The sequence below is a fragment of the Siniperca chuatsi genome, linkage group LG18 (assembly GCF_020085105.1).
Source record: "Siniperca chuatsi isolate FFG_IHB_CAS linkage group LG18, ASM2008510v1, whole genome shotgun sequence".
NCBI classification, from domain to species: domain Eukaryota; kingdom Metazoa; phylum Chordata; class Actinopteri; order Centrarchiformes; family Sinipercidae; genus Siniperca; species Siniperca chuatsi.
The window spans coordinates 26,482,277-26,495,236 of record NC_058059.1 but is presented as its reverse complement, the minus strand read 5'-3'; the positions used below and the strand labels follow the sequence as shown (position 1 = coordinate 26,495,236).

At 39.2% G+C, this 12,960-nt stretch overlaps 1 protein-coding gene across 3 annotated transcripts in view; it reads right to left on the bottom strand.

Moving 5' to 3' along the window:
- The window catches only part of LOC122865417 (protein FAM102A-like), a 38,410-nt gene extending 26,717 nt beyond the window's left edge, over positions 1-11,693 (bottom strand). The window contains exons 1-2 of one of the 3 annotated variants that reach the window (XM_044173816.1): positions 11,462-11,693; positions 10,808-10,994 (exon numbers count right to left, since the gene is read on the bottom strand). In XM_044173816.1, the coding sequence (XP_044029751.1) occupies positions 10,808-10,980 (173 nt within the window). In that variant the 5' untranslated portion in view covers positions 10,981-10,994; positions 11,462-11,693. The remainder of the gene's footprint in view (positions 1-10,807; positions 10,995-11,461) is intronic. The other 2 variants (XM_044173818.1, XM_044173817.1) reach the window with 2 other exon arrangements.
- Positions 11,694-12,960: the final 1,267 nt, after the last annotated feature.

The following is a 12,960-nucleotide window of genomic DNA, read 5'->3' as shown; positions in this document are numbered from 1 at the left end:
TAGTGATGCAGACACAGGGTCTTGCATGCAATTAACTAGCCTCTTGTCTAACCTGGCACCGTTTATCCTACACAGTTCACACGTACACTTCAATTTGACCTTTAACAGAGCCACACTCTAACATACATGGCCTCAGTCGTCATTTAATTAGATTTCTTTAGTTAAACGCCATTTTGGATCCAAGCAGCCATTTTGGATCTCACACACACACACACACACATCCTTTGTTCTGTAGTTTAGTGCATTTAGAGTTAGCCAAAACACACAATATGAAGTCTTTGTTTATCTTTTAATAAATGCTTGTGTATAATTATGCTGGTTTCTTTAATGTTGCACAAGAGTGAATAATTTGCCAACCTCTTCTATGTTGAATTCCAGGTCCTTCAACCTACTAGCTATCAATGGTAATTTGTTTATAGTTATTAATTTAATTATTAATCTGAGTTTAAAATTGTTAGTTTAGTGTATTTTATGAGACTGAATCAATTAATTAACAATTAAGTATTTCTGATTCTGATTCTGAATTAGCTATCCTTTCCCCTTGTTTAAGGGTGGTGCCTCCGCGAGGATTTAATTCATTAAAGTTTTTATTTATGATTATCTTCGATACCTTTGATAACCAAATTTAATTGATTGTACCTACACAATTTGGTGCCCCTTTAACCATTGTAAATCCCAACAGTGGCCTACAGGTTATCTAGGTAGAGAAAGTACCATTCTCTCCTCAATCAGCACAACTACTGAGATTTCCTTGTGCAAGGCACTGAACCTCAAAGTGTTCCATGAATGTGAAGCAGGTTGGAGCCAGGAAATAATAACAAAAAAGAGAGTGTGCTCTTCATCTCTTCATTTGTGGAATTTGAAATACTTTTTGTTTCACAGATATACACGGACGCACGGCTTGTGAACAGGCAAGGCAGGCAACTGCTTGGGGCCCCAGGCCATCAAGGGGCCCCCGAGGGCTGACAAACTTTACTCCACAGCAATGCCTCAGCACAGGAGGACAGTGTCCCTCTCTCAATACTCTCCTCCTTTTTCAGGTGGTCTCCACCAATTTCTGACAGAAATATCTGGCTCTTCAGCTGCTAAATGCTCCACTATGTTCACCAGCTAGTCTCTGTGTCTGTCTGCTGTTTGGTGCTGGGAAGTTAGTGTACTGTGGGTTTATCAGAGCATTTTCACTGAAAACAGCAATCTGCTCTGTCAGCAAACAGGGTTGATGAGTTTGTAGGCCAGAAAACCGAAAGAATGAGCCAATGGAAGCTGAAACATTCAGTGGAGCTGAGGGGAATTGCAGAATCAGGTGTTAATTCTCAGTCATTTGGTCCATTGTTAGTGTAAAAATGTGTGCAGCTTTAAAGGAAAATTGCAGTTACTGGGTTTTATTTACCTATTCCATTTTCCTTGCCATCACTTAACATGTTAACATAACATTGGGCTTAAAGTAATTGCTACAATCTTAGAGCAGTCCTATACCATATCTACATAGGAGATGTAGCATGATCAGCACGTTAGCAGAGCAGCAGGTTTTCTTGAAGGTATAAAACAGCATTAACTGATGAATAAGACGGTGTAGTCCCTCATTCGTCCAGGAGTGTTCTATCGTAGAAAAGGTTTCAGTCGTAGTCATCTGGACACTGTTTTCAGAATCAAGACGTTTCGGCTCCCACCCGGAAGTCATTCTCAATTGTGAAAAATGGACTGGAAACTCAGAAATTTAAGCTACTCTGTGTTACTTAAGCCCTGCCCTCAAGAAGGAGTCTTCCTGAGTATCTGCTGATTACTCTGCCTAGTTTCACTTGAAACTGATCTAATTGTTTCCATGATGGCCCAGTAATCAGTAATCAGGCCTATTGTTTTCTGGCTGCACCTCCCTCATCACTGTTAAGTACCTGATTAGCATATGATTGGCGTGACCAAGGTGTTAATACACTGTGGTAAACATTGGGCAGATTGAATCTCAGACCACCATTTCTGTTCAAAGAGGGGTTTTCTTTTTTCACAAAAATGGCTTCTTTGACACCTTCTTTAACTGATGAATGTTATCTTGACTCCTAATAGGAGTGACTGGGAGTATATTTGAGTATATTTTATGTCAGCTGACATTAACTGACATTTTATTTCTATAGTGGCACTATACAGTGTTGAGTAGGAACGCTTTACTTAGTAACTTATTACAGTAATGTGATTACTTTCTTCAATAACAAATAGTTAAAGAATTACAATTTGAAAATCAGTAATTACATTACAGTTACATATCCCAGTAACGCGCTGTTACTTTGGCATTTGGGGGTCGGCATGTTCGCTGTCTTATCAGGAGTTTGATAGAGGGCTGATATCAGTTTGCTCTCAATGGACAGACTGGTCTGGGACATGTTCGCTTGGCGCAGGAGCTAAAGGTGTGGTGAGGTGGGTGACCTCCACCAAAAGAGGAGAAATGTGACTCCTGGTAACTCCAAAATTGTCTTTTCACATGGTGTGTGTTCTTAGCTGGCTTGCTAATGTTATTTACTGATAAGCCTGCATTCAGACATCGGCTGGTTTTGTTCAGAGTTGGAGGGTGTGAAACCCGCAGCTTCATTGTGAGGGCCGCTGAGTGCAGTCACCAGGGCTAACGTGAAGCTAGCTGTAAATGGTCTGTAGACAGTGGAAGCCCTCTAAACTGTAAGGCTGACTGCTTAAACCATAATGTCTCGTTTTCTATTTTTACACATGTTAAATACAGAATATGTGACAGGTGTAGAGGTTTTAGAGTTGTTGAAAGGTTGCTTTGATGGAGCTGAGCTGAGTAACTGCTCATATGTAAAGACTAATATCTCAGCGATCATGAGGCAGATTTGCTGCATGCCGGGGGATGTCATTGCTGATTCAAGGCCTTTTACCCTTTTCATGCTCTTCATGTCTTTTCCAATCTCATTTGATATCTCATTCTTCTCCATAATTTTGAGTAGCAATCATTATTGCTATAATAGATTGAAAGAGACAATCATGACAGGTAACAGACCTTTCGCTTTTATTTCTCATATTTGTTTGCACAATCAATCGTAAGAGCTAAAGTCAGTATCTTTAGGTATTCTTTTCCAACTTTAGCTTTAACATTAACTTTATCAGAGGAACTTTTCCTACTCCACTTATCTGAACGGTGACCTGAAGTTTACAGCTCTTAAAACAACAAGCCTGGAGGCTCCCCGGCTGGCAGAAATTGGCCAGACAGGTTCTGCCACTTCTTTTCTTACAGCCCAACCTACCTGCCTTCACAATCACACCATTGTACGGCAAGTACGGCAAGTACAGCCTCCAAGGAACTGTTCATAAGGGTCACAAGCTTAGTGACCAACATCCATTTTCTACCGCTTGGTCCCCGTAGGGGGGTCGCGGGTGACTGGAGCCTCTCAAAAATGAAGCTATGCAATACGGGCAATTTAGAGTTATCAATTAACCTACACATATATGGCTAGTTGGTCACAGCCTCCAAGGAACTGTTCATAAGGGTCACTGTCTGGCTTAGTGACCAATACATGCTTTTTAATTTCAGTAGACATTGTGGGTTGATTGAAAGAAAATATATTAATTACACAGAAAGTGGAAAAGTGAACAACAGCAACGACAACATTTTTTTTCTTGACAAAATGTTGGAATGCTCAATGTCAAACAATATAGGAGCAAGACCACACTGAAAGTCCTCACCAAATACATAAACCAACAATATTTAGATATAAATACGAATTGTGAATGATTATTTTTTAACAACAGATGCCATCTAGTTCAGTTCGACCATTACATTCGATCAGACACCAATGATCAAACCATGTTAACTGATCATTACATTTTTTTTGGTAAAGATGCATGAGTGCATTTGAACATTAAAGACAAAGTGAAAAAAACATATTTTCCAAGTTCTAACCCTTTATCTTTGTGTAGAGTTATCTCTGGTTATATGGCAAATGGCCATTTTTATATCAAAAGCGGAAATACGTCACATTACAGAAGACAGACACTCAAACTGCGATTTCACTGTGACTTTAATATAATAATATATAATAATATACAATGTGTTCAGAATGCGAAAGCTAGATTTAAAAGATTCCCTGTCGAGTTTTCTTATACATACATACATACATATACACACATATATACTGTATACACATATATGTATGTATATGTATGTACATACAGTAAGGGTTATCATTGTCATGGAATGTAACTAAGTACATTTACTCAAGTACTGTAACAAATTCAAGGCACTTGTGCTTTACTTGAGTATTTCCATTTTATGCAACTTTATACTTCTATCTCAGAGGGAAATATTGTACTTTTTACTCCACTACATTTGTCTGACAGCTTTAGTTACTTTTCAGATTACAATTTTTCATATCCTTCCTGTCCAGTGAAAAGCATGTATCTCCAGATGTGGTGATTCTGACTGTCAAAGTTTGTGATAATCTGAAGGATGAAGTGTTCCTTTATGGGCTCTCAACCTATATGCTGTATTCAATTCAATAAAATTATATTTATATAGAGCGCCAATTCATAACAGAAGTTATCTCATTGCAATTCTCTTTACTATAATCTTTTAATATTATATACACAAATATTCTTAACTCTATTGCTCCTTTTAGAATCAGAATGATTAGTCCAAATGCACTGCCATGGATTGATGAGCAAATCAAGGATCCCCCGTGGGTCAATTCTGGGCCCCTTACTGTTCTTAATTTACATGCTTCCCTTGGGTCATATTATCTGCAACCGTAACGTTAATTTTCACTGCTATGCAGATGATACTCAGCTTTATGTCCCCCTCAGACGCAGTGATTCAAACAACTTGGAGAATGTTTTATCCTATCTCTCGGACATTAAGTGCTGGATGTCACAAAACTTGATTGACTTCAATGAATCCAAGTCGGAAATCCTGTTGCTTGCCCCAGCCGTAGCCCTGCTATCCAGTCCAATCTTGCTGACCTAACTTCAAACGTAAAGCCCTCTGATCGTAACTTAGGTGTGATTTTTTATTCTAACTTATCATTTGAGATCCAAATTACAAAAGTTGTGTAAGTCGGCTTTCTTCAGTTAAGGACTATTTCAAAAATTAAGTCATTCTATTTCAAGTGGACCTTCTAACCCTCTAAGTGTTTTTTCAGAGTGCCTTCAGAGTTCTCTACCATGTTTTCCTGTCACTTATGTTCGCGCTAGCTTCTCTGTCCTCTCCTCTGCATGTTTGATTGAGGGCGGGGCGCAGCTCCTACACACACACACAGACACACACAGACACACACAGACACACACACAGACACACACACAGACACACACACAGACACACACAGACAGAGTGGGCAGCAGAGCAGAGAGGCCGCAGTGGAAACAGTGAACCAGGTGAAGTGAAGGTAACGTTTTTTCATTTCATTTCCACCTGCTTCAACCTGCTTGCACCTTACTCAACCACAGCGAATTGTTATGAACAAGATAAAACAAAAGTTGTCTGTATGTAGCCTAAATGTTTATCTTAGTTTGCCACAAATCTTAAAATTTACCAAATTCTTGTAAAGTTACTACTAGCTACTGGCTGAGATGGCACACATTGCAATCACTCACAAAAATTTGAAGGATTACTTCAGGACATCGTGCTTTGGCCTACTTCATCAGTGAGCTTTTTGTTTCACTTTTTTTTCTTGCTAATTTCTGAGTGTAAGGTGAAAAACTACAACCTGTGTGTTTTTTTAAATAAATATTGTAATGATAATAGTCTAAAATTATGTGAAAATGTAGTTTTGAGTCAAATAATATAACATTTTCTTGGGGAAGGACCCCCAAACCCCACACCCACACATCCTCCCCACAGCAACCTCAGCACCTAAGCCCTCTCTAAACCTAGGGAAAATTGTTTACAAGAGCACAAAGTTCTTCATAGATCTAGCCTCTTCATTTTGCTCTTAAAGTGCACCAAATTGATGCATTTTAACTTTAAAATGTACAAAATTTTATTTCATCACGCTTAGATTACTGCAACACCCTTTACTCTGGTCTGAGTCAGAAAGCCATCTCTCGCCTCCAACTTGTTCAAAATGCAGCTGCTAGGCTTTTAGTCAACTCCAAAAGATTTTTCAAAAATGACTTGTTTGTCCCCTATGAGCCAGTACGTAACCTGAGATCCTCAGCTGCGACCCTCCTGTCAGTTCCGAAGTCCCGCCTTGTCACAAAAGGTGGCTGGGCTTTTGCAGTAAGGGCCCCTTGTCTGTGGAACTCCCTACCTGAGGATCTCAGGCTAGCAACCTATTGTAATGTGTAAAAGTCTTCTTACAGTGAACACACGTTATTTTGTGCTATTTCTATTTTATTCTATCTTATTGCACTATTCCTTTTCACTACTTTTTGCTTTTAACAGTTCTTTATTCCTCTATTGCTATACAAATGCACTGTGTAACCCTACCTTCTTTTACTGTATTTATTGTATACCCTGTTTGTAAAGCACTTTGTAACTCTGTTTTGATAGGTGCTGTATAAATAAAGTTATTATTATTATTGCAGTCCATATAGGTACCATTTGTACTCTGCTAACTGTAACATTGTCATTACATTCTTCTAATGGCTCCATGTTCATTGCATTCTGCTAAATGCTACATTGTCATTGCATTCTAAAAATACAATGCTAGATGCTGGGTGTCTGGCAGAAAACTTGTGTCAAAGATGAATATTGCGCAGATTAGAGCTGTATGTATCAGAGATTATTTCCAACCACAAATTCATTAAAAAATGATCCATTAGCAGTGGACAAGAATTAAACTGATATGCCTGAAATATGTCTTCAATTCCATGGTTACACCTTGAGCAATTATTGGCACAATAAACACATCCCTCAAGGCCGTCCAATACAAAAAGCCCCTATTATTGTTAAGGAGTCTGAAAAATCAACACTGGTGTATAATCCTCAATAAATGTTAGGCCAAGGAGAGCATGAATTTAGAGACATCAAAACCCACGAAGCATTGAAACCACAAAGGTTTGGTGACAGGAAGACTGCTGGTGACCAAAAAGTTGCCTTATTAAAGGAAAACTGCACAGAATAAAGTGGAATGATGCTTTTCCTCACTGTATACTAGCTCTAGCACCTGCAACTAGCCTTTATTTGGTAAGCAATGGCCTTTATATAATGTAAAAATCCCAACAAGCCCCAAACATATACAGATAATGTAATAAAGTGTCCCATTCTTGGCCACTTTCCATTATGATTAGTGGATTATGATCCATACAATCCATAATAACACACTAAGTCACTGCTATTAACTGGACACATTTCATGGGAGTTAGGTAACTGTCATACTGCCATAAATACCTGGTGTTGACTGTAGCTGAGTTATTTGCATGCAGGCAAATGTGCTGACGCAGAGCCAGATCTGCTCGTTGCCTGTTCATTTTAGCACTGACCTACAGATTTTAGTGATTACTTATTATTAAGGTTTTCTTCTGCTTGGCCCGGTTCTCTGTCTGAACTGTTGATCCTCATGCAGGAACCTCCTGACTGATCCTGTGTCCAAGTTAAAGGCTAAAGGTGACAAGGCTTCTACTCTGCAGCTTGCCTGGAGAGAGTCAGAGACAGTTTTATTCTAAGTCCTTTCTAAAATCTTTTTCCATTTCATCCTTGTTGCCTTATCTATTATTGAATCAGTTTGTCTCCCCCTCTACTGGGTGTATTTTTACCATTTCAATTCATCGTTCTATCTTTCAACTGCTTATTTCTTTCCTTGCTTTGCAAAGTGCTGTAAGCAGCTATAAATAAAGATCGTGATGGGATGTTTTGGCCAATTTACTACAATTCGCATAGACTTTACATTACTGCTAACCATATTTCCCAGACAGCCACAGGTTTTCATTCATTTCACTATAATATGAAAATCAACTTTCACTGGCGTGAAAATTGCCTTGTTCAAAGCTGTCTTAACGGAATAGTTCAACATTTTGGTAAATATGTTTTCTCACGTTATTTTCGAGGGTGAGATCAATATCAATTTCATTTCTGTGCAGAGGTGGAGCCGTGTGGCAATTAGCCTAGCTTAGCATAAAGACTGGAAGCAGGGGAAACAGTTTATCTTTTTGACAATTAACACTTTATCTTTTTTATTTAATCAATACAAACAGAATAGTAAAAGAGACAATTTGTGTTTTGGGGAGGCGTTACGTTCTGGATCTATTTCTAGGCGAACAACAGCCAGGCTTCCTGAAGTCATGTCATCACAGTGAGGCTGACCTATACCAGAACCTGGGCTCACTGACCATACCCGGCAACCACTATTGCTGGAGACCCTGCACGGGAGTACTGGGCAGATTAATAAACTTTTTTAACTTTTTTGTTGTTGTTTGTCAAGAAATAGTTGCAACACTTAACTCTCCCTAAAGCCACAAACATGTCATTTTTACATTTCTGTTTTATACAAAATAAAATAAACTAGATATAATGTGTTAATTATAGGCCTGTCACAATTATTACATGATCGCCTGACCGTGATCATTTGAGCTGACTGCGATCATTTTGTATAATCATTAGATTCCACAATCAAGGGAAGTTTTACAGTTGAATATTATTTATTATTATTTACATGCTGATATTTACTCAGATTTGCTTCTATTCTTAATATATTGTGTTTAGTCCAGGTCTACTCTGAATAATTACAATTTTATGTTATTTGTTTGTTACCTACAATGCAAAATAAAGAAAAACACGCATGTTCCTTCAGGGCCGACTGACGACACGAGTTGCTGCAGTGCAGAGTGGAGCTGCACAGCTTTCCACAGCCCAGTCGCCAAAATAAAATGTAGCCATTTTACGTTTCTGCAAACCACAGATACGTTGAATGTCTATGTTTTAATACGTATAATACATATCATATCAGCATTTCTTCAATACCTGTCATAGGGAAAGTGACACAGTTCATATGTGGCGGTGGAGGGGACGTCGGTGTAGTGATCAGCAGTCAGATGGCTGGGACAGAGACCTGTGTTCGAGACTACTGTTAGCTTCCCGGTTCAACCGACAACACTGGACATTTGTAGCCAGTTTTTGTGGTGACAAAACCGGTATTTTAACCCAAATCATGATTTTTTCTAAGCCTAACCAAGTGGTTTTTGTGCCTAAATATAACCAGACCTTAACCACAGCGTTTGAAACGTAGAGATTCAAAGTATCCGTGGTTTGCTACATATTATTCTGGCTATTGGATTGCTTTCCGACCTTGGGTCGAGATAAACGGCTGCCTTTTCTTTTTATTTTCACCAAGTTTATTTTTGTACAAAGGAAGGTGGATTAATCAAAACCCTTTTGCTTTAATCTAGGGGAGGTGTCGGTGTGAGCTTTGTAGATATAGCATAAGAAACACGTGTTGACCTAAGGTTTACACTCTGTACCAAGTTCTGCATCCAACAGGTGCGTTTCCATCAGCTGGGTTGAGGCAAATAAACTGTCTGCCTGAGCACAATGTTCCTTACTGCTATTGGGTAGGCTCTTTAGTTTCAGCTCATAAGAGACCGTATTTCTTGATGACAGAGAGGCGCCGATAACGGGTCTTATTGATAGTGGAGCCCCCACACCCCACACCCCCCACCCCCCCTGCTGCAGCAGTGCGTTGGACGGCTCTGGGGAAAGTTATGCTGGAGATCATTTACAGACAGTCCTTTGCTGCTTAATTTCAGTATGTTTAAACCCAGTTTAGAAATGTTGTGCAATGTAATCAGACCAAACAGCTGATCTGTCATTAACAGCATGGATAGGCCTAGTTGCAAAGCCAAACACAACAGCACCGCTGTGTGGCAGAAAATGAACAGAAAAAGGCAATTAAATCCTTAATCGCAATGATTTGTATGGCAATTAATTGAACTAAAATTTCATGACTGTGACTCCCTAGTTAATTAGTCAGCTTTAGAGGTGTTGGTAGGTGTATTTTTTAGCTTTGGACAGAGCCAGGCTAGCTGTTTCCCCCTGCTTCCAGTCTTTATGCTAAGCTAGGCCAGGTGTTGTGATATCTGTCGCTGAGATTTCTGCCCACAGCCCAATACTGTGGAGTTGAACAAAATTCCATATTTAAAAAATGACATTACAAATACAACAGCAACTTGCTTTTTTAGATGCATTGTCCTGGTTACTCTAAATAATCCACAGACGTCGTGGTGAACAGTTTTTATTGTAAGTACTTTCGACCAAAGAAATAGTTCCTGTGTTTTTGTAGTTTTAGTTAACTGACCCTGCAGAGGTCTAGACATTAAGAGAAGCTAGCCAGAATCCCAGCAGGAGAGTGAATGATTTTTGCTCCCTCAACAACTTTGCCCAGGAGCCCTTGAGCAAACCACTGACCGTCAGCATACTCCCACCGAGAGGCTCCAAGAGAGCAGCAGAAGGCTGTGGTAATGCTGGGCAGCTCCCCGTGTGAATGTAGGCTATGCCAGGGTGGAGCTGAGAAACAGCACTAAAGGGAAATTTCCCAGGAGACTTAAGGAAACAACACATAGTGTACTAAAAGTTGAACTGCTAGACATGCAGTTTCATACCAGTTTTACAGCCATCCAGTGCACTCTCTCCCTGATCTGTGGTGGGAAACTAACAACAAACAGAGATCAATTATCCACTCCTTTGTAGCAGAGTGCGTCTACATTATCTCGTCCTGCTCTATTTGTAGAAAACATCAAGGGTCAACTATTGTAATGGAAAAGAATTACATTTAACATATGTGGAGGCAAGCCCAGTGAGTTTTTGACTGGAAGCAGATTGCATGCAGTAGAGCTTTTAGTGAGTTACAACAAGGAAGTGACAAGTTGTTCTAAATACCTGGATGACAAGATGGCAAAGTCCCCACCATCTATCAGCCGGATCTTGCAGAAAAGCACTCCATTGACGAAAGGCACTGCTGTAAGCTCCTCCAATGTGAAATGCACTTGAAACTTGAACTTCTTCTTTTTCATCATAAAAGACATTGTTCCCAGCTGCTGGAGTGTGCTCATGGTATGATGAACGCCAATAAATGAAAACAGAAAAAATTAATTAAAATAAAATATACTGCATTTGACTTTAAAGTGAAAATCATTAGCTTCAAGGTTCATAATTTCTGAAGAATTGTTTAGACCTGGAATTGAAAAAAAAACACACACTTGTTGAAGTTATAGCCTACAACAAGATAAACTCGGTTTCATTTGCAACTGCGTGTTAAGGTTCCTGCAGCAGTGACAGCTGTGGAAATCATGTGGTCCGTATATTTTCTCTACCGCACATTGCAGATATAAGACAACACCTCCGACACACCATTACAGTTGTGGCTGAAGAATTTGGTGTTTCTGTTTTAGACACGATCTCTAAAAATCTTGTTCGTCTTTTCTCTAACATTGACAGACTCTCCCGGTGCAGACAGCTGCCACGCAAACACCGAAGCCTCTCGGCGACTCACTGTAACTCTTATCTGTCGTTTAAACTTCCACAAAACCTCACCGTTCCGTCGGTCTGATGCTCCTCATACTTGATAAAACAGTACAGCTGTGTACCGCTGCAGAGTACTGGTGTTTGGGTTCTTGGCAGTTTTCTCAGCTTCAGCGCATCTTCACCAACTTTCCCCTCTCCAGTAGAGTTGAACAGCAGTCAGTCAGTCACAGCGGCTCCGTGAACGTCTCAGATCTCACGGGGCCAACTAGGGACCGTCCACAAAGTCTGAGTAGAGAGGTGTGTAAGAAAGAGGATCATACATACGGAAATCGAATATGTGCATTTCTGAAAATGTCATGTATGTAATGTATGTTCATGTGCTGGAATCACATATATGACATATATAACAGAATGCCAGTGTCCATATTCAAAATTGGAACAATTTCATATATGGACATCATATGTTATACCAATATGTATCTATCACATAGCCTACAGTAAATTTAAAAAGTATAAATTCACATTTGTCAGTTTTATATATTTGGCATAGATTTTAATCAACTTCGCTTTCATATATGCATTCTTTTTTTCTCAGTTTGACATAGTACAAACAGGTGACAAATTAGACAGACATACTGTAGGTGTAACAAAATAAAAAAAGTTTTTGTTAGTATTAGTAGGAGTATTGTACGTGTTTGTGTACATGTATGAAAGTGTGTTGTGTCAGTGTGTCGTATTTTCATGCATGCCTAACTGTGACCAGAAAAAACAATGATCTGAAATAAAACACATTTAAAATGCTTTAACACAAACCCAAAACCTCCATTAAATAAGTCTCAATTTCCCTGCATATTTTTAACAGTTGATACAACAAACAGATTTTTTATGGGCACGTCCATCTAGAAAAGATATGCTTCCCTTTTACTCAACCAGAGTAAAATTATTGGGGTCTGCATATGAATTAGGGCTCTGACTTTTTCAAAAAAGTTCAAGAGTACAAGAACTAACATGTCATTTGTTCAAATTCATTCAAATGGACCCACAAGGTCTATCTTTCATATATCTAAGAGAACAATAATAGCTTTGTTTACTGATGGGCCATGCAATTATTTATTAGAATAATTATTATTATTTTCAAATGCAGAAGTAAACAATTGGTCGAACTTCCGTTTTTTGTGCCGTGCTTCGTTTGATTGTTTCCCTGAGCTAATGTTGGCATAACTAGCTTATTTAACAATGTCATGGGAGCATTTCCAAAAATCAATACCACACCCTCAAACTATTAATGAGTGGGATGATGACATGAAGAAATGGCCTCATATAACCCTAGTCAAAGTCCTGACCTGAATCCTATTGAGATGCTGTGGCATGACCTTAAAAAGGCAGTTCATGCTCGAAAACCCTCCAATGTGGCTGAATTACAACAATTCTGCAAAGATGAGTGGGCCAAAATTCCTCCACAGCGCTGTAGAAGACTCATTGCAAGTTATCGCAAACACTTGATTGCAGTTGTTGCTGCTAAGGGTGGCCCAACCAGTTATTAGGTTTAGGGGGCAATCACTATTTCA